The sequence below is a fragment of the Electrophorus electricus genome, chromosome 13, assembly GCF_041902795.1.
Source record: "Electrophorus electricus isolate QZ-2024a chromosome 13, ASM4190279v1, whole genome shotgun sequence".
NCBI lineage: Eukaryota > Metazoa > Chordata > Actinopteri > Gymnotiformes > Gymnotidae > Electrophorus > Electrophorus electricus.
Window position 1 is genome coordinate 13,311,748 of NC_137509.1, and position 19,178 is coordinate 13,330,925.

Sequence of the window (19,178 nt, forward strand, 5' to 3'; positions counted from 1 at the left end):
TAGCAATCAAAAAGAAGGAAAAGATGTTCAGGCCAGCTTTTTAAATAAATATGTAGTTGGCTGATATAGATAAATAAATATTATTTTCACTAATGACAGGTAAACCGAGGCAAATTCAGCTGTAGTCTTGCTGCTCATAATCAATATACTAAACAATATAAATAAATGCTTAGGGGGCCCGGGTGTAGCCTAGTATGTACTATAGCCTGAGAAGTTGTAAAACTCTTTTGTTGTGGTTTGCTGCACAGTCTCAGATAAGGGTATATCCTCTTAGTTGAAATAAAACATCATGAGGTGACAAACTGCAGTCTGACAATACTGAAAAATGCTTTACGCTCACCCTCTTTTCACAAAGAACCACTGACTAAATTAACGTCGAAGTCGTGATTATCTGAGGGACCTTGACAGCAGCCAAAGTGCTTCTTGACACTAGCAGAAGAGTTAGCATTAAAAAAAACTGCACTCCTTTTATTCTCACATTCTGGCTTAAGGCCATTCTTGTGTGGCTGCTGAAAACATCATTCCATTTCCTTGTTTGAAGTGTAGGTTGGTGGCACCTAATATAGAAAAGCCTAATTCAGCTCAAGAAACTATTTGTGTGTATGTTTCTAATTGGTACCTCTCAAGGTGTTGCAGTGCTCAGGTTTGTGGACTTTGTTTCCAAATAGGTTCTGGAGACCCTAAAAGATTGGCCTTAAAAAAGCTTTACCCAGAATTCCCTGGAGTGTTTACCACTAGAAAGATACTGTTGCTGAGACCTCAAAGCTGTGCCCCAAGCTATGTAGCAGTGGTAGCAGCAAAGCAATAGAACTCAATTGATTCTTTCAGAGAAAGAAAGCATATAGTCTGTGTATAACTCAATTCAGTTTCTGCTGTGTGTGAATAAGTTCTATATTCTGGAATAGAAACAGGTTTATGAAATATGTATGGAGGTCTTCCTCAGCACAGATGAAACAATAAAGGAACAATAGGAATTTAAAACCTCCTGGGCCAAGATGAAAAGAATTTTGGTTAGCATTGTCTTCCCTTCCTATTTCCATTGACCACTAAAATCTCCATTTTACCAGTGGCATAAAGAATACTATGCACACAAGCAAATCTATATCTGATTTTCATTTTTTGCTTCTTCAGCATGGCAGCAATTTATGTTCTCATTATAGTCTCTATAGGGATCTGAGAGAAAAGATTTAGAATACATAATCCATAGATTCTGACATCTTCCACTTTGCCGGCCTGGTCTGCCAAAGTCATATATAGCAGACAGGGAAGCACTTGGTATGGTTTACTACCCTGCCTGCAGGTAAGGATCTCCGTCACACAGTCCAAATGTGCTGAGTAATAGGACATGTTGCTTTTAAATCACTCTCTTACGTGACGGGAGTTCCATATGCAAGGCAATCTAAAATCCTTTAGTCACGTCTGAAGAGCAAGAACATGGGAGTAAGAGAGAAAATTGAGTTTACTATGTGGCTTTTACAATGGGTTTAATCAGGGCAAGGTCCCCAAAGTTGGAATGCAAGCTAATACAATAAGATTGTGTGTGTGTGTGTGTGTGTGTGTGTGTGTATGTGTGTGTGTGTGTGTGTGTTTGAATATCTTTACTGTGATATGCAGCAGATTTTCTGCACATTAAATACAGTGCCTGTCTCTCCATGCCTGTTAGTGAATGTGTATTAGAACCTGCAACACACCCCCCACCCCCCAATCTCATCAGCTCCTCCATCAAGAGGTCCGCTCAATATACTCAGCTGAAATATTTACTGTTGCTGTGGAGCTCTGACTCAGAACAGGAGATCAATCTTAGGGTCACTCGAACATAGCCAAGGGCTTTATGCCACTGTGGGGAAGGAGATGTAGAGTCACAAAAGAATGGTAGCACAATAAAATAAATAAATAATGAAATAAATCAATTAGTCAATCAATCAGCATTTGAAACAGAGGTTACAAAGCTTGTGCCAGCCCTTCAGCCTATTTACATTAAATAACCGTATACCGAGTAATTTACGATATCCAAAAAGCTAACGTAGAAAAACAGCTTTTAAAGGCTACAGCTAAACGTTTCATGAAACACTAGAAACTCGTTCTCACTGCAAGCGTAAAGCTAGCCTAGATACTTCTTTTGAACATCTTTGTTTACCAAGAGCAAAACGGAAACCCCTCTTACGGTTACATTACGACCCCTAACGACAAGAGGTCCTGCTTTGTCGATAGCGCTGCCCTTATCGGTGTTTTCACAGTTCTGTGTCTGCAGGGCGGCACCACGGTAACGGCCGGACCTCTCACCGCCGCCTGAGAAACGTCTGCATATCTGACAACGAGCAGGGCTCGCGTCGTGTACGACTGCTGCCGACAAGTCTCCTGCCATGCTAAAAGCAGCGCCGATAACGCATCCCCGCTGTTCGCTTGCAAATATTTATCCCTGCTCAAATGTCGGGTGAGTAATTGGTCCGCCGCGACTTCAAAGTATTGTTTGATGAGAGCTCAGCTCGAAGGCCGCAATAACTCAGAGGCCATCTCTTTGTCCTCGTGAGTCGGGGAAATTCTATAGGCTTAATGAAAGGTACTTAAGATTCCTGATCTAGGTATTAAGCAAGAGAAAATAAAAACGGCACATGATCGTAAGGGGTTTGCTTTGAATGTGCTTTATCTTGCCGCGCTTAAAAGGCCACGAGCTCTCTTGAAATTAAATCCAAATTCAGGGAGTACAGTCAGGCTATGAGTATGACGATGTTATGATGTTACATTGGTGACATGAACAGAGATGACCTCCACTTTTTGCCTGCCATCCTTCTATATGGACAACTGCAAAGACCTTAAACATCATATGAACACTACACATAGAATATGGCATGTCTCTTTGACTACCATTACTGTTTCACTTATTCTGCTCCAACAAAAAGTGCAAACCCTTCTGCAATAAAAAGGAGAAAATTCCATCAGTGTTGCCAATCAAGCCTGTTCTCCGACAACGCACTCCAAAGCGGGGTGGGGGGGGTGGGGGGGTAGTACTGACTCTGCATTTCTTTCTGTTATGAAGCATGCCATTTCCTCCTCACTGGTACAACACTGTGACAACTTCAGACAATCGAGCAGGAGCAGGACAAATAGATGTGCTGTCTAGGACCTTTAAGAACAGTGAATGATGAAATGCAAACAAATAGCAGAAGTGAGTTACTCTTGAGAGTGGGCAAACAACGTATTCCAAAACATTATCTGCTGAATAATGATGGCTTTGTGGATCATCCTTTGAATGAAGCAACTGTTATTTAAACGCTTTTTTTCAGTGGAATGAATATTGACCCATCATACACATTCACCTTCACAGCTGGGAGATTCAAAGGGTTTTACCCAGTCTTAGTGCGTCATGGGAAGAAATCACGGTAGTGTTAATTTGTTTGTTTGTTTTTTCTAGGTCTATCTGGTTTCTTTGTTAAAATTAAAGGTAAGGACAGAGTGAAGTAACGCCTATATGCAAACACTTATCAGTGTCTTCATCAAAAATGATGCGCTGCAGCTCGTCTTCACGCTGCGTATCAGCGGAGACCTGCTAAAACGCACAGCACAGCACTAGACTAGACTAGACTCCTTCACCCTCCTCGTTAAAGACCAGTGCGAGATTGACGCGTCGGAGGACCACTGCAGAGCTCCGAATATAGAACCCCCCGAGGCTCCTCCAATCTGGAGCGTTGTTCTGACAGGAGGCGTGTCTCTTTGAACTGCGGGTTGGGTTGTGCTCTCCGGGGGGGGGTTGAGGGTTGGTTGGTGAGAGGGAAAGAGGGGGGGGGGGTATGCGAGACTTGATACAGTGTAGCTGTAAATCAGACGGACCTACACTAACAGCGTTGAAATTTGCTACCCTGTTGCGAGTATTTCTGGCCAGCGATATAGGAGCAAGCGACATCGTCCGCAGCCCTCCCGTTTTGGGGAAAGAGTCGAAGTTGTCAAGCGAGGACTTTACACCTCAAACCTAAAAAGAGCCCCGAACATATCGGACTGGAAATGTCTGAAAACAAGCCGAGCGACGAGCCGAAGTTGTCTACGACGGACAGAGTTATTAAATGTAAGTATTAAAACACACGCTGGTCCAAACAGGACGGGGTTGCGCATGTTTTAAAGTGAAAAGCCTTTAATATTAATATAATAGCGTGTGGAAAGTCGCTGGTTCCATCGTTATAATTCTCTGCTACTACGAGTGTGTGTGTCTGCTGAGGTAAAAGGGTGTTAGCCGGGTGTAGTGGCACAAGGAGGAAGCGAACGGACTTGTTACCGAGTTAAACTGCATTGCCAAAATTCGTCCAAAATTACGACATCTAATTCTCCACATATCTCCGTGTTCTCGGTGGAGAATTTATCGCCCGTACTACGAATCTGCTATTGGGAGTTTTTAATGCTCCGGTTGCCGTGTGTCCGTTTGGTTTTGCGCCATTCGTCGTTCATTTAAACCCAAGCCGAAAACTGTTAAGTAAATGTGCGCGGTTCTTGCACAATGTTGCTGCACATCTCCTGGCTCGAAGGACCGGAGATTGATATAAAGTAATTAGGTTCGTTTTAAGCAGCATTTCGCTGTGGATGTAGTCACTTTGGACAGCTTGTGACAGGTCGAGCCCATTATTGTTTGGAGAGAGAGAGTCCCTTTCTGTGCAGACACTCCCTCTGCCTGCACAGACTTTTAGGCGAGGTCACGTTAGTCCTAAATGGCCTAGTCATGCCAGAATTCTTTGTTCTTTACTGTCCAATTGAGCAATAACCTTTTCGGGATTGCCAAGCGCTCAGGAATTTAAAGTAGTAAGATGAATGGGTATGTAGTTCGTGTAAAGCTCTTCTTGACAAACGCATCTTGGTGCTGGCCGACCGGGCTGTTGCCAGGCTAAAGGCCGGCCGTACCAGGGCTGCCACAAAGCTGCACTCGATGATTTCACTTCCAGTCCTTCTGTTGACGGGCTACCCGTCCACTTGGACCTTTTGACAAAAATAGTTTGATTTTTTTTCCCTTTTTTTGTGGTTGTCCCTTGCAGGCTCAGCGCCAGTTCCGATGAACTTGCGGTCTTCACAGCAGTGAAAGCGTTTTTCTTAAGACCTATTTCCATTCCGCTCCCAGGACAAACTAAATCGCAGTCTCTCGCAGACAAGCTCATCGAGTAGCACTGCAGCCTCCGGCCCTCCTGCAATGAGTCGATCGCTTGCGTATAGATGCTCTCCGAGCTTTGGCGAGTTACTCGTCATCACTCATTCCATCAGCCGCCTCTCTTAGCAAAGCGCCATGAAGAGCAATTTCCTCCAGCTAATCAACGGACGAGGGCCTGCGGAAGGAGTCCAAGCTTAAATATTTTACGAGCTCGTGGCACGATGCATCATCTTGATGGGGGATATCGCCATAATGGGAGCGGGGCTCCGCTGGCCCCGGGTGCTTGGCTGTGCCGGCGGGTTCACAGAAGGGGAGAAGGATGAGAGATGCTGTGTTTTTCTTTCTCACCTCATTAGCCAGCGTTGGTGTAATGATCTGCTGCCATGAATCATATGGGGGAATGGAAGCCATTTTGCTTTTAGAGAAAAAGTACTTCTTGGTGAAAAAAGCGCTTGCGTGTATCAGTGGTGAGCGTATGTGCATGCCACCCTCTGGTTATTCCTGTTGAGGGGAGGTGCGTAGCAAACCTACATGTTGCATAGTGCATGCTTAACGTAACACACCTTGCCTGGTATTCTCATGCAAAAATAGCATTATTTTACTGATCTGGCCCCAGAATGTGGGATTAAGAGGGGGAAAATGTAGATTCATTTTTGCAAAATGCTGCATCATCTTGTAATGCATAGTTTATTCAGCTGCCAGAGAAGCCCCTCACTTGTTTACCCACCTCGTCCCCTGTACCTACAACACACTCTCACTCACTCACTCTCTCTCTCTCTCTCTCTCTCTCTCTCTCTCTCGCTCTCTCTCTCGGGATGGCCGTCTGGCTTCTCCACGCGCATGCCGTTCACACGCCACTGCCGCCCGGTATATGCAGGCGTAAATGGACAAAGCCATTCCTTTTCACCCCGTTTTTCATTGCATATGCATCAAGCTGTTCCATTACAGCGGGGCTGTCGAGACAGCTTTGCTCAGCTGTGCGGGGAGGCAGGGTTTGTGCCGCACTTTCTTTTGGTAGCCTCTCCCGGCGAACGGTTGACTCCCCCTCCCCCTTATCTGTGCATCTGGGCGCGCGGCGAAGGGCAGGAGTCGTCGGCACGCCGTTCTTTGTTTTATGGTGATGCTAGCAGGGCAATGCTGTTGCATAACGGCGCGCTTGGTGAGTTTTTCCAGTCTTCCTTTAGAGAAAAAAACAAACGCAACGGATGCTCATCATGCCTTTATGTGGTTGATGGGGCGGGGCAAACAGCCAGGGTGGGGGCGGAGGGGAGGGGGCGGTTGCAGGGGGCATGGGAGGTGCGCAAAAACAGAAACCGACCAAACACAGGCTGCGAATGACCGCTTCAGCTCAGAAATCAGGTGCGATCAACTAACATCTGAGTTGCATTCATCAAGCCTGCCGCTCACTCAAATGTAACATGTTTGCACTCTGTGGAAGGATTGATATTACCGCGGGCCAGCCCAGTCCCACTGGATACGGGAGATTTAGTTTATCATTGAGTGGCAGTGCAAATGGATTAGGATTCAGTTTCAGATGGACAGGGCCACAGAAGGACTGAGATGTCTACTTTAGATCATGTGGCAAAGGAAAGAGGCAATTTTTTTTTGGTGTATTAATGTGGTTTCATTTCTGCTTAATGCAACTTTGGTCTGTTCAACATGATCAAAGTCAATAAACACAGTGTGATCGGGGTAATCTCGAGTTTCCTGCACACTGCAAAACCAATATCTCAGTGCAAACATACAAAAACTAGACAATAAACATGTAGATTTTGTGCTTATGATGTAAGTGGTATCACTGATACAAGCACAGTTTGTGCTCAGTGTGACTTGAGATGTTTTGACTTATTGAAGTCATTTTACCAAGAACTACCACATCACACTGATGCGCCACTCCCTGCACGCATATGTGAGCTCATGAGCACTGTCTGACCTCCAGAGATCCAAATCCCAGCTGTGCTGTATGCTGCTTGTGGTCAGAGCATACCAGCAGGTATTTGCACAACCTTTGCCCTCCCATACTGGTGATGCTGCCGTTCAATAGGGAAACGCCCAGCTCTTGGGAAGTGATTAAATTAAAGATGTAAATTGGATAAGTGAAAAAAATCAAATTACTTAGCAAAAGACACAAGCGTCTTAATCATGTCCCTCCTGGGCCAAGCCCTCCGTGGGATTGGGTGAGCCTCTCATCCCTGTACCACAGCCCAAATACATGATTATACTGCCCAGTTATTTTGTAGCTAAACCCAAATGAACCAGATGCCCTACTTTTCTTGCCCTCAGCCCGAGCTGGGCTGGAAGAGACAGGCGAGCTGTTGTCTGTGTATTTCATCCTGCAGCCTTAGACTGATTGCATGCGATATTTGACTTTTTAACGAGGGCACCCGGCACTGTGCGGCGTCAGGGCTCGGCGGCCATGTCGGCGCCCGATCCCTGTGGAGCTATTTTTTTTAGAAACATTCGAGTAATGCCACATATACATTGACCTGACCATCCCTCAAGCACCTGTGGATTGAGAACCTTCCTGTTTGATATTTTTCTGTGGTTTGTGTGCATATCGCACCCACATGCACACAAATGACAGCTCCATTACCATATCTGCAATGTTCTCTGATGCTGCAGTCATTAAAATGTATGAAAAATGATCATTAGAATATTTAAAAATGTTTTTTGCAGAAATACTTTTTTGGCAGAAATCTTTCATTCCCTTGTTCTAAACAAATTTTAGTTTTCCAGGGTTTTCGTTAAGGCAGTTTAAAACTCTTTTTTTTTTTTTGCAGTGTGCTATTAGTGCAGCTGTACGCTGGATATGAATGAGCAAAAGTGGCTTCATTCTCAAAAGTGACACAGCAGATTTTTCATAACCCTGATGGCAGGCCTCGCAAGAATGGATTTTTCTATACAGCGGGCGTGTGGCGCAGTCGACTCGTGCACCCAGCGGCCAGGCGTCTGGGCTGACGCCACCGGCTGCGTCGCGCTCGTCGTCGGCAGGCTCGCAACATAGCATGCCACGGTGAATTCGGGCGTGGAGAGTGGCAAGAGCGGAGCCGACGCAGGTTTGTAACACCGACACGTCTGTCAGGAGCTGAGGGCGAAAACGAGATGAGCAAGGCGGCCTCCCCGCCAGAAGCTCGGAGGAGAGGAGCAGAATGAAATGAAGGCTGGGACGAACGGTGGACTGGATAGGAAGAAGGCAGTGCCTCAGCCACAACACTGCTTCATCGCTTATTGAACACACACACACACACACACACACACACACACACACACACACACACACACCACCCACCAGTGTACACGCAGTGTTCTTTGTTTTCTCCCACTCCACTGGACCAGCCATCATCCCGTTCCTGACCTCAAATGGAATTTGGGAGGACTTTCCCGGAGGCTCTGCCTGACCTGTTCAGGGGGGCTCGAGGGTGGGGAGGTAGAGTCCATCTGTTCAGCCCGACGCTGGGTAGGGGTAGGGTGTGTACACATTCAAGGAGTGCACAGTCAAAGAGAAAGCAGGCCGCCAAAAAGGGGTGTAAATCTTCCCAGTGTTGCGGGTTTCATAACGGCACTTTTTCTGCCCCTAAACCTCTGGTTTCATGGCTGTTGCTAAGAGAGTCATTCAAGTGTAAATGGGTGCTGGGTGTGTCTGTGAGTGTGTGTGTGTGTGTGTGTGTGTGTGTGTGTGTGTGTGTGTGTGTGTGTGTGTGTGTGTGTGTGAAATGTCAAATATCAAATGTCAAATTCAGAAAAAAAGATCTTTTTGCTGGCTCAGATAATTTGCCATGCATATATTTTCTTGAAATGTGTATACCAAAAAAGATTTATATAAATTAACCTTATTATTATTATTATTGAAATGTAGTTTTAGGGTTATTTTGTTAGTGTTACAGCCATTGTAAGAGCTTTTGTGTGTGCATACGTATGTTGAACTTATGAACAAAATCTATCACTTCAGCACTGATGGGAGAATGTGGAGGGCAACACTTGCCTAATCACTGAATGTGACTTCAGTTGGATCTCATGTAAGAGACCATGAGCCACTTAACAGGGAGCTGCAAGCTTTTCAGGGCTTTTAGAACATCTGCAGCCTGACATTGGGCTATGTACGTTGCTGCAGGTTATTACTGATGTGCTTGTGAATACTCGTGGATCCCTCTAATTGCCTGGTCACTCTGGGCATAACTACACCGAGAAATGCCCTTGCTGGGCTTTTCCCCTGTCTACGCGTCACCTGACCTGCTAGTCTGCAGCATTAGATGTAGCCCACATTAGCCGTCCTTCACATTCGCTTGTCCGTCATTCGTTTGCAGGCAGTTACCAGAATATGAAAGGGCTCAGCAGACCCCTGAGGGCCCTAAAGGGCCAACTAATTGATGACAGCCAGAGACCGCTAAAGAAGGCCCGGCTTTGAGTTACATGAGAAGGGTTAACATTTCAGGCACAACCTTTTCTGCGAGTGAGTGCGTGCGTGCGTGAGTCAGTTAGTGAGGCATAAACGGTCCAACAGCTGCTCTCAAAACAAACAGTCATGCAATGCTCAGGACCAGTGTATGTCAACAGGCCTATAATCCAGTTCACAGGGTACATTGCTTTTTTAAAACGCTTTTGCTAACTTATTTCATAGGCGTGGGCCGACAGTAGATTTACTGCAGATTTACTCGCATGCATACCTTAAGCTGGCGTCATAACATTAGTGTGGTTAGCCATGTAAGGGCAAGGATGTGTGCAGGAGAAGAGCACTGTGGGTGTGTGTACAGCGAGCACCAGTGTACGTGTTGCAGTTTGGGCTCCGCAGGAACGAACTATAGTGCATGTGATCCCACCTCTGCGTTGGGATCAGTTGCTGTTGTATTGCAAAGCTCATGACCCACACGAGCCCCCCCCCCCCCCCATTGCTAACAAATGTACACCTTACACACCTCTCACACTTGCTAATACTATATCGCTGCATTAGCCGGTGATGCCGCACACTCCGTGAGCGCTTACTAGATTACCGCAGCATTAACTTAGCGCAGGTTGCAGATCCCGGCCAAAGAAAAGTGGCTACCCTGCTCAGCTTGTGCCCCGTATAAACGGATCAGAGGAGCTTGGCTTAAGGGAGTGTAATGAATCTGCCTCTCAGCCCTGCGCCAGCACGCTAGCCTACAGCGCAAGATGCCAATCTCGGGTGGAACAGCGCTGCATGCAAATGCCTCGAGAGGAAGTCGGCCCCTGCGTGGCTGGCCGGCCCGAGACTGGCCGCTTTTAACGACGCGCACAAGATCAGTCTCATGCAAATGATTGTGAAGGAAGCCAGGCTCAATACAAACTGGGTGACATACGCCCCCATCGGCGGGTAAATGGACTCTTGCCTTTGTGCCGGTTCAGGCCCCTATCAGAGCCCCCCAGCCCCCCCCCCAACCCTTTTTTTTTTTCGTTGCCATGCCACCAGCGTGCTGCATTACCACTGTTTGTTCAAGTTACTCTTGTATCCAGATTTACCGAGCCATTATTGCTGGTTGCAAATTGCAGTTGCACCTTGCACCTTGGCTTTTGCAAGACGCCAAGGAAGAGGAACGCACATGAGCTCATCACGTCTGCTTTGCTTAGGCTGCACACAAATTGCATTCAGTGCCGGTCCTTATTCAGACTTTGTTGGAAAGGAAAAGGGCTACAGATATAAGCCAGCAGCATGATTTGTAGATAAAAGCTGTTTGTGCTACTTTTAGAAACGGCCTGTTTCCCACTGCTGTATTTATGTGGGTATTTAGTACTTTTAGAGGCAGAGGTCTATTGCTTTTTTTTTTTTTTTTTTAGTTAAATATTACATTCAACTTAGAAACGTGAGTGGTAATTCTCTTGTATATACCGAGAAGAGCTTCAGTGCTGTAAGACCATGTTCGACAAGCCACTCTTTCTCAGAGATTTGTTGACAGGTTACTGTCTGTCTTACAGTCAAGACTGCCACTTCACGTGGTCCCTTTTTTAATGAAATGTGTAACAAACGGTACCAGAGAGGTGAGACACTTTTATTACGCGTTCGTGGCTTCAGCGACCGTGCCGTATTCAGTCTCAAAGGCCTAATGCACACGTATTCACAGGTTTCATGTATCCCTCAGGCTGCCTGAGACGATGTCAGACACGCCCCCCTCGCGTATTCACCGCTGCAAATAGGCGCACGCGTGTGTTGGGGGGGGGGGGGGGGTTTAAAAGCAGGAGCGAAATGCTGGACGCCCTTCCCCTCCCGTCCCTGTCTGTGCTGGCGTGCTCCCTGTCGAAGCAACTTGGGAGGGAAGGAAATGAAATGACTATCCGTTGACCCGTGCGCCACTGGCTGGTGGTGTTTAATAGACCCATGCCCCTCTACGGCATTGCTATTAGTCAGGAGGAGCACAGGGAATTCCCGTCCTTGGCTCAGCCAGCCTGCACCCGTATTCCCCTACACGCTCGAGCTCGGCTCGCCACCAGCCGTCCGCTGCTGGTGCCCTCCCGCCTGCCCTGACTCCATGGCGTTTCCCTGTTTGTGAGCAACGTTGCTTACTCCGCAAGTGACCAGGTGCATCTTAAAGGAACTCAACTCAACAAGTTGCTCAGTTTGGCTTTTTTTTTTTTTTTTTTCCCCTCCTTCCTCGCTTTGCCTTTACGAATCTAGAAGTTATGCATGCAACTGTGCCGGCATGCGTGACAAGTACGTGTATTCGGCCAATATCCTTTCTTGAAGTTTTAGTATAAGCCCAGGATGTTGTTTTTCGACAAATCACGGCTGATCGGGGCAGGCACCAGCATGAATGTAACCATGCAAGTTGGTCTGCAAAGGGGAGAGTTTCATAGAGACGTACAGAAAATGGGCTCGGACAGATTGCTGTTCATGGAATCATGTCTTCATAAATCAATATATGTGTATGAATTATATGGGCAGCAGGAAGTTATGAAAGGCCATGTTATGGGAAAAGACTTCTCAGAAGTGACTTAAATACAGTTTTGCAGCCTTTTGAATTTTAGCTATGAGGACATCACTAAGGTTTTTGTATGTATTCCCCCTATTTTATGGATTGGTGTTCAGCGCCCATGTCCTTAGTGGATAGCTTGAGCCTATTGCAGCGTGGGCGAGATTGTGGCATTCGACCATCCTCTAGGAACTGGTAGCATCAACACTGCACTATCAATCAGCACCCAGCTTAGCATAAATGCTCCTGGACATCCTTGAGGTGTGACAGGAAGCCTGTGTAGTGAATCACGATCATGCGGGCTTTTAACGCCTAAAGTGAGGCGGGTGTTTGACGCTTGAAAATGGAAGTCTTTTGTCTGCCAAATGAGCACACAGGCTCTGGCCAGAGTCAATAACCTCAAAAAAAAAAAAAAAAAAAATATCAGTGGCTCAAAAGCAAAAGAAAACAGCATGCTATGCCTTGGGCTCTCGCTCACTGGCGTTCTGAGGTACGCCAGTGGAGTCTCGCCCTTCGGCGCGTTTGGCCGCCGTGCTCGCATTTTGCGCTCTTAAGGTTGTACAGGAACATGAACATGTGCCCGCTCTCGGGCAAGCTTGGCCAGCAGTCCGTGCAAAAGCCCCCTCTAAAGGGGGGCTGATGCAACAGCCCTCCCCTCTGCCTCATACCGAGCGCATAAACGAATACCTGGGGTGCCGTCATGCCTTCTCATGCTCTCCAGGACTTCCCTGGAAATCGTTTCTTTTCTCGCGCCGAGATCTCCAAACGCAGCCTGCCTCTTTGATGTCAGCGTCGGTGGCATTGTGGGTGATCCCTAATGGCAGGGTTCCGTTCCAGGCTTGCAGGATTGCAAATTTTTCCACCTACAAGGGCTTGCACTGAGCTTATTTCTCTCTGTATGAGTGAGTCACGAGTGCTTTTAGGTGGCTGGCTGGAGTTCACCGCGAGGGCTGAACGGGGCAGGGTGCGAGCGAGCACAGACCTGTCCTCTGTTCCCCTTGGAACCCAAACTTGGGCATGACCAACAGCTCTGTTCAGTAGAGAGCAAGATATGAAAAGCTGAGTTGTGCTCAGTAAACTCTGGATTAGTGGGCAGAGGGAAAGCCCTGAAGGGAGGGGTATAGATAATATGTCAGTGGCGGTGGGTGTAGAGGATGAGGGGGTTGCTTGTTATGGTGCACAGCCATGACAGTATGTCTTTGGAATGCAGTGGGAGCAAGGGAGAGGGAGAAAGAAAGAGAAAGGAGGGGAGGGGGTGGTGGAATGTCTACGGTATGGTTACTGCACACTGAATATATTGGGGGTTCATCCTGAGTTAATAATGGGCCCGGCTGGATTGCGCAAGATTTTCTTTACCCTCTTGAAATAGGTGCTTTACCCAGATCTTATTGCTGAGTACGGGATCTTAACACTCTCCGACTCACTTAGGAAGGTTTTGTGAAGCGTCTCCTATGCTTATACACAATACCTATATGTTTGGGCCTGGGAGTATACTTCTGTATGTGTAGTACCAATGTAGACACTGATGGCTTGTGTTCTTCCTCTGTGCTTTGTTTGAGTATCACGGTGCCGCCTCCTAATTCCTCCGAGACGCCCCTTATTAACAGTGAGCTATTCAAATGTGACTATCACAGCGCCACGAAAACGTTCTCACCCTGCCCAGCCGCCCATTACGGAGAGGATTTAGCTTGGTCATTGCACATGTTGCGTGACTCACAAGCTGCAAATGTCTCTGAGTTTTTTCCTTTCTGTCTAGCTATTCGTTTATCTTTCTCTTAATTAATTAGTTATGTGGGTACCATGGGATGCCAGTTTCCCAGCCTCCTCTTAAATGGAGGAAGATATGTCCTATTTCCTTTAATACGCTTTAGTTCAAGTTCTTTCTTTCAACCTACTCTGAGTATCACTTATCCCCTGCCTCACCTCCACTTTATGAATCTCACAATCACCAATGACCCTAACAAGCAGCGCTCAAGGGGGAAAACCTGACCTGACCACACAGAACTGTAACTAAACGGCTACTTTTCTTGACTTGTATTGGGTTCCGGTGCTTCAAACCTCTGTGATAAACCCTCATTTGTGTTTTCAATCTGCTTTAAACCAGTCCCAAAAGGGCCTTTTGAGATGTCTGAGTTGAGCCGACAGTGAATAATGAAAAAAGGGATTCAGCTGACAGGAACGGGCATGGTGCGGCGAATTAACCAGTCTTGTGCAGATCGCTTCAGACGTCCCGAACAGACTTTGCTCTTCCGCCAAAGCTTCCATATTTAATTGTGACTCTATACTATTTTATGCCTTTCATTTTTAATGGAACGCTTTGGTTACTCGAACAGCAGTTTTATTTGGCAATGCTAATAACTTCAGCTTGTGTGCATGCTCAGTTCTAAGATGGCATAGAGGTGAAAGCAGGGCAAACCCAATTAGATTGTTAAGGTCATGTTCAATGAAATTACTGCTGAACAGTAAGTTTCGGTGATGGTTTTTTTGTTTGTTTGTTTTGGTTACCACAAAAGTTTAGTAGTGCAAAGACGGGTCCGCTGGGGCCTATAAAACTCAAACGTCTAGCATGGCAGTGGTCACAATGCAGGGATGCCTATGACTCAGTAGCTTAGACACGCAATGACCTGCCTATGACCTGGGCCAACCCCTAAGCGATTGCCCTGCATTTAGGTTTGTTATGCCTAAACTCAGAAGAGCAAAGAACCGCACAGGCCACATGCATGGTAATCCAGTCCAGAATATATTGCAGTTTATTGCCAGGGACACAGAAGAAACCCCCCACCCCACCCACCCCACCCCCCACCCATGGCGCTGCAACCAGCACAGTCCAATAGTAAAACTTGTCAGACTAGGCCCATTGTGTGGGCGGGAACTTTGCACTGGCGGGACAGTTCTATTAGGAAGGAGTTTGCTGTGTAGGTTTACTGTGGTAGTGTCTCCTTTCAGACATATACAAGTATGTGAAATCCAAGGCCAGTGGCTTCCTGTTGGAACGATTTCACCTAACAGTACACGCCTCTCTCAGATTTTCTTCTAGGGAATTTGCATTGCTACTAGTAGAGGTTTTCAGCTTCTATGTAGCTCCAGGGCGAAAAGCCTCCTGTGTAAGACATGCTTCACTATACCTTTCCGAAGCTCTTTTAGAATCGCCGGGGCTTTAGAGATGCAGCAGATGAGTGTGGTGGGAGCCTTCTGAGAAATATTTGGTAACATGGTGGCACACCTCAGGAGCAACTTATCTTACTGTTTAGTGTTACAAAGATGTGCGAAGTACTTATTTTCCAAAAACACAAGAACAAAAAGAAGTGTTTTCCCCGAAAGCATGGTTTCCCCAGAATGCTCCAAATAAATCATCCAAAGGATACAAACCATTTCCATAAAGTTCATCTGTGCTGTGTTTGAGTTCCTACAGTGAAAATGCTTGTTGATCTTTGGAATAGATTGTGAGAGAGAGGATAAAGCAAGAAGGGGGTTAAACGGATGGGAGGGACATATTTGAACACGGCCTGGGTGAGGCAAAAACAAACGTGTGCAATCTTTCCCCGTGGATGGGAGGGCACACATGAGTGGGGGTCGGGTGCTTTATCACAACCGCATGTGACGGTCTGAGGAGCCCGGACCGAGTCTGCTCGGTGGTGGGGAACCAACCAGCCAGAACCCCATCTCAAAGTGACCAGAAAGAAGCTAGGAGTTGGAGCCTTGGGACTAGTTAGTGCAGTTTCGGTACAAACCAGTTCCTATCCCAAGTTGCAAAAGAGAGGCGTTTTGTTCAATCGCCATGATTGAATCCCCCCCCCCCCCCCCCAGCCTCTGTTCCAATTAAGAGTCTTACATAATGAGCAAGCAATCAGCATGGGCTGTAAGGTATAAGGCTCTCTATAAGGAATCATTAAGAAAAAAGGATTGGGGTGTTAAAGTATTTAGTATTGGCAATGGCACTACCCTCTAGAGGACTTGCACAAGAAGAGAAATGCTAGCGACAGAATTACAAAGTGTGTTTTAAAAGTTGAAGCCAATACTTTGCATTAGTAAATTTCCCCCTGTAGTTCAAATATCTGTCACTGGGCATCTATTAGTCTGCTACTGAGATTTAAATTACTTAAATTAATTTCTGTCCTATCCGCTGTGTATTAGTGAGCAGCTTTGCTTCAGCATACATTAGTGACTCCAGCTAAGTCCTACTGTCCTTCCAAGATTCCTCTCTGGACGCCTTTGGCCCGCTGCAGCTGCTGTGCACTGCTCGTCGGCAGGGTTTGTGGGAAGGTGGAACGGGGTGATGCCCACCCTGCTCCCCACCCATGGGCCTGTGCACACCTTTATAGCCACAGGCTATAATCCATGTCATTCCGAAACATGTCATTCCTGTTGCCTTCATGTACGACAGCTGAGAGTGCCACTGTGAATTTCTTGCTCCTTTACTTGGATTATGCATAATGTAAAGCAGTGCCATTGCTTTCCTTCGCTGAAAGAAAGCCTGTAATTGCCTATGACCAGTTTGCTAGCACTATCAGAGGTATTTTCACTTTTCTTAAATTTGGCCGTAGTCATTCAGGCAGTTTGCGGCTTTTCTGATGAAGCTAGGGACCCAGCCTTTGGAGTCAACACTGCTGTTTCCCATTTCTGTTGATAACTTCTCTTGGAGGCATGGGAGTTCTGACAGGTTTGGGGTCGACTGTAGCTTAGGTAATCTCTCGGCTGCTTCACAACACCTCGCGGACCCCTGCAGGGTCCGATTTGTGCGGTAACCCTGCTGCCAGGTATAAACGGCACCCTTGCCAGACCTCATAGCAGCTGGTAACCTTCTTAAAGCTCTGGTCCTCTGGTAACCCCGCTGCCCGCTACAGCTGTCTGTTCTGTTATTGCCCGGTATATCTGGAAACCCGAGCTGGAATGTGTAGGGCTGACGGGACAGCCAAATCCAGCTCCACGCTGGCCTCCGCAACGGCCGATTGAATGTCCCCACTCTGCACTCTGCTCAAGTACGTGTAAGACTGCACTTGGACAACACACACACACACACACACACACATAAACTCGCGCGCAGACACACGCAGTGCTGATCAGAGGACACCCCCCTGCAACTGCATATTTATAGGGCACAGTGCTGTGGGTGGGAAGGTTGCAGGGAAGGTCCGGCTGGAGTGCTGCGTCAGCGGTGTAGTTCTTGGGTACTTGCGTCTGCCTCCGCAAGTCACGCTAGAGTCACACCGAAGAAACCCTGCCCAAGCGACTTGGGGCGGGGTGGGGGGGGGAGTGAGCACAAAGGTGAACTACAGTCATGCAGGCCAGAGTGTTGACTGAGACCTGCTCCTTGGAAACTCTCTGCCACATCTTCACCAGTCTCTGCTTCTGTCCCTGGTCAGCCATCTTGTCTTTACAAAGCAGAAACTACAGTAACTCTTAGGAATCAATTTCAACGGAGACGGAATAAGCCTAAATTTGTGGACTACATTTTATTGTCAGTTGTGATTTAACCTTGAAAATTCTTATTAGTCCAGGTCAAGAACTAATCTTGGTCTGGGAAACCAGCCCTTAGTTTCAACCAATCAAATTTTCCCAGCCTTCCTACGTTGCAATTGTTCTTTATATGAGCCAGTCACAGCCTGCCTGGTCCTTAAACGGTAACTCCATAAATGTTGCCATAAATCCTTGGTAACCATCCTGAAGTAATATGTGCCAGCAGTCATAGAGTCATCAAGTGAGTGAAATGCATGTGACCCAAAGGAATTGCCTTGGAGGAATAAGCTCTCTCTCTCTGTGTGTGTGTGTGTGTGTGTGCGTGTGTGTGTGTGTGCGTGTGTGTGTGTGTGCGTGTGTGTGTGTGCGTGTGTGTGTGTGCGTGTGTGTGTGCGTGTGTGTGTGTGCGTGTGTGTGTGCGTGTGTGTGTGCGTGTGTGTGTGCGTGTGTGTGTGTCCTATGCCTGTTGATCTCGAGAACATTCATGGGTGCTTGAGTAATGTCTATTAATATGGGTGAAGGCTGTCAGACATTGTAAACACATTTGTAGTGCTGGGTTTTAGGTGAAAGGCTACACAATGATGGCCCCTACCTCCTGAGGCTTGTCAGGAACCCACAACTAAATCCGTCTGCCATATCCCAACACGTTCCCGGCCATGGAACATCCCCTCCTTATAGCCTACTGTCTCCCGTCACCCTCTCGCTCTCTCTCACTGTCTTCTGTGTTCACTCTTCTCCTTACTTGGTAATAGCCGCATGTCTGTTGATCTCCTCTCTATGGATTCATGGCAGAAACGTTGGCCTTGCAGCATGGACCGAGTGTGTCCCTGAGATTTGTTCAGCAAAAAAAAAAAAAAAAGACTCCAAGACTCCTCTCAGTTTAATAGTGTCCTTGTAATGCTTTGCACCAGAGCGCAACCTTTCGAAAACAAACATCCTGTCTTGCACACACAAAAGCTTACACACACTCGCACCTGGGTGACCCAGGCAATGGAGCGATTTTGCAGCAGCTAGCGGCCACGCTCTGCACGCTTGCCCCTCCGGGAGCTTGCCATGGTGGGGGGAGCGTGAGCTGTAATTACTCCAGCCTCCGCCTAATGTGGGTCATGTGCTCAGCGGGGCTCCGCGGCAGGCGCTAAGTGGGCGGGGCTAAAAGAGTGGCTTCATCCCCGTGCTATCCGCCGAGTCACTGCATTTCACACATGCCACAGGAGGCAGCAGGCAGGAGATAGGCCTCCCCCCTTCCCCCACTCCTTAGGAGCTTTCTCGTGCATGCTCTCTCTCTCTCTCTCTCCCCCCCTCCCTGTCTCTGTCTCGGTCTCTCCTTGTCTCTCTCTGTCTCCCTTTCTTTCTCTGAACGCCCTCAGTAGGATCTGCTCAGCACCAAGCTGTCACTGACAGGGAAAACTAGTGTGAGAATGCTACACATGTGGTATTTATGTCACTAGACTCTGACTAGGCTCTGCTTTTTGGCAGGGTTTTTTTGTTCATTCTTGTTTAGTATATGCTCCTTGTCTGTCAAGTCCCTCGACTGTTTAACATTGTGTCTTCTTAGCACGCCGCGAGCGCTACAGCCTGTAAAACAGCAGCTGTTCTGTCTCCGAGCTGAGGTATACAGTCGAGCCGACCTGCTGACACCCAGCAGGTGCTGGCAGTAGCCTGCGCCGTGTGGCGGT

General features: G+C 47.3%; 1 protein-coding gene across 6 annotated transcripts in view; it reads left to right on the forward strand.

Annotated features, from left to right (window-relative positions):
- The first annotated feature begins 3,782 nt into the window (after nt 1–3,782).
- Nucleotides 3,783–19,178, forward strand: part of LOC113577345 (protein phosphatase 3 catalytic subunit alpha) — a 55,462-nt gene continuing 40,066 nt past the window's right edge. For all 6 annotated transcript variants that reach the window (XM_035536684.2, XM_035536686.2, XM_035536685.2 and 3 more), the window contains exon 1: nt 3,783–4,060. In XM_035536684.2, coding sequence (XP_035392577.1) covers nt 4,000–4,060 — 61 coding nt within the window. In that variant the 5' untranslated portion in view covers nt 3,783–3,999. The remainder of the gene's footprint in view (nt 4,061–19,178) is intronic.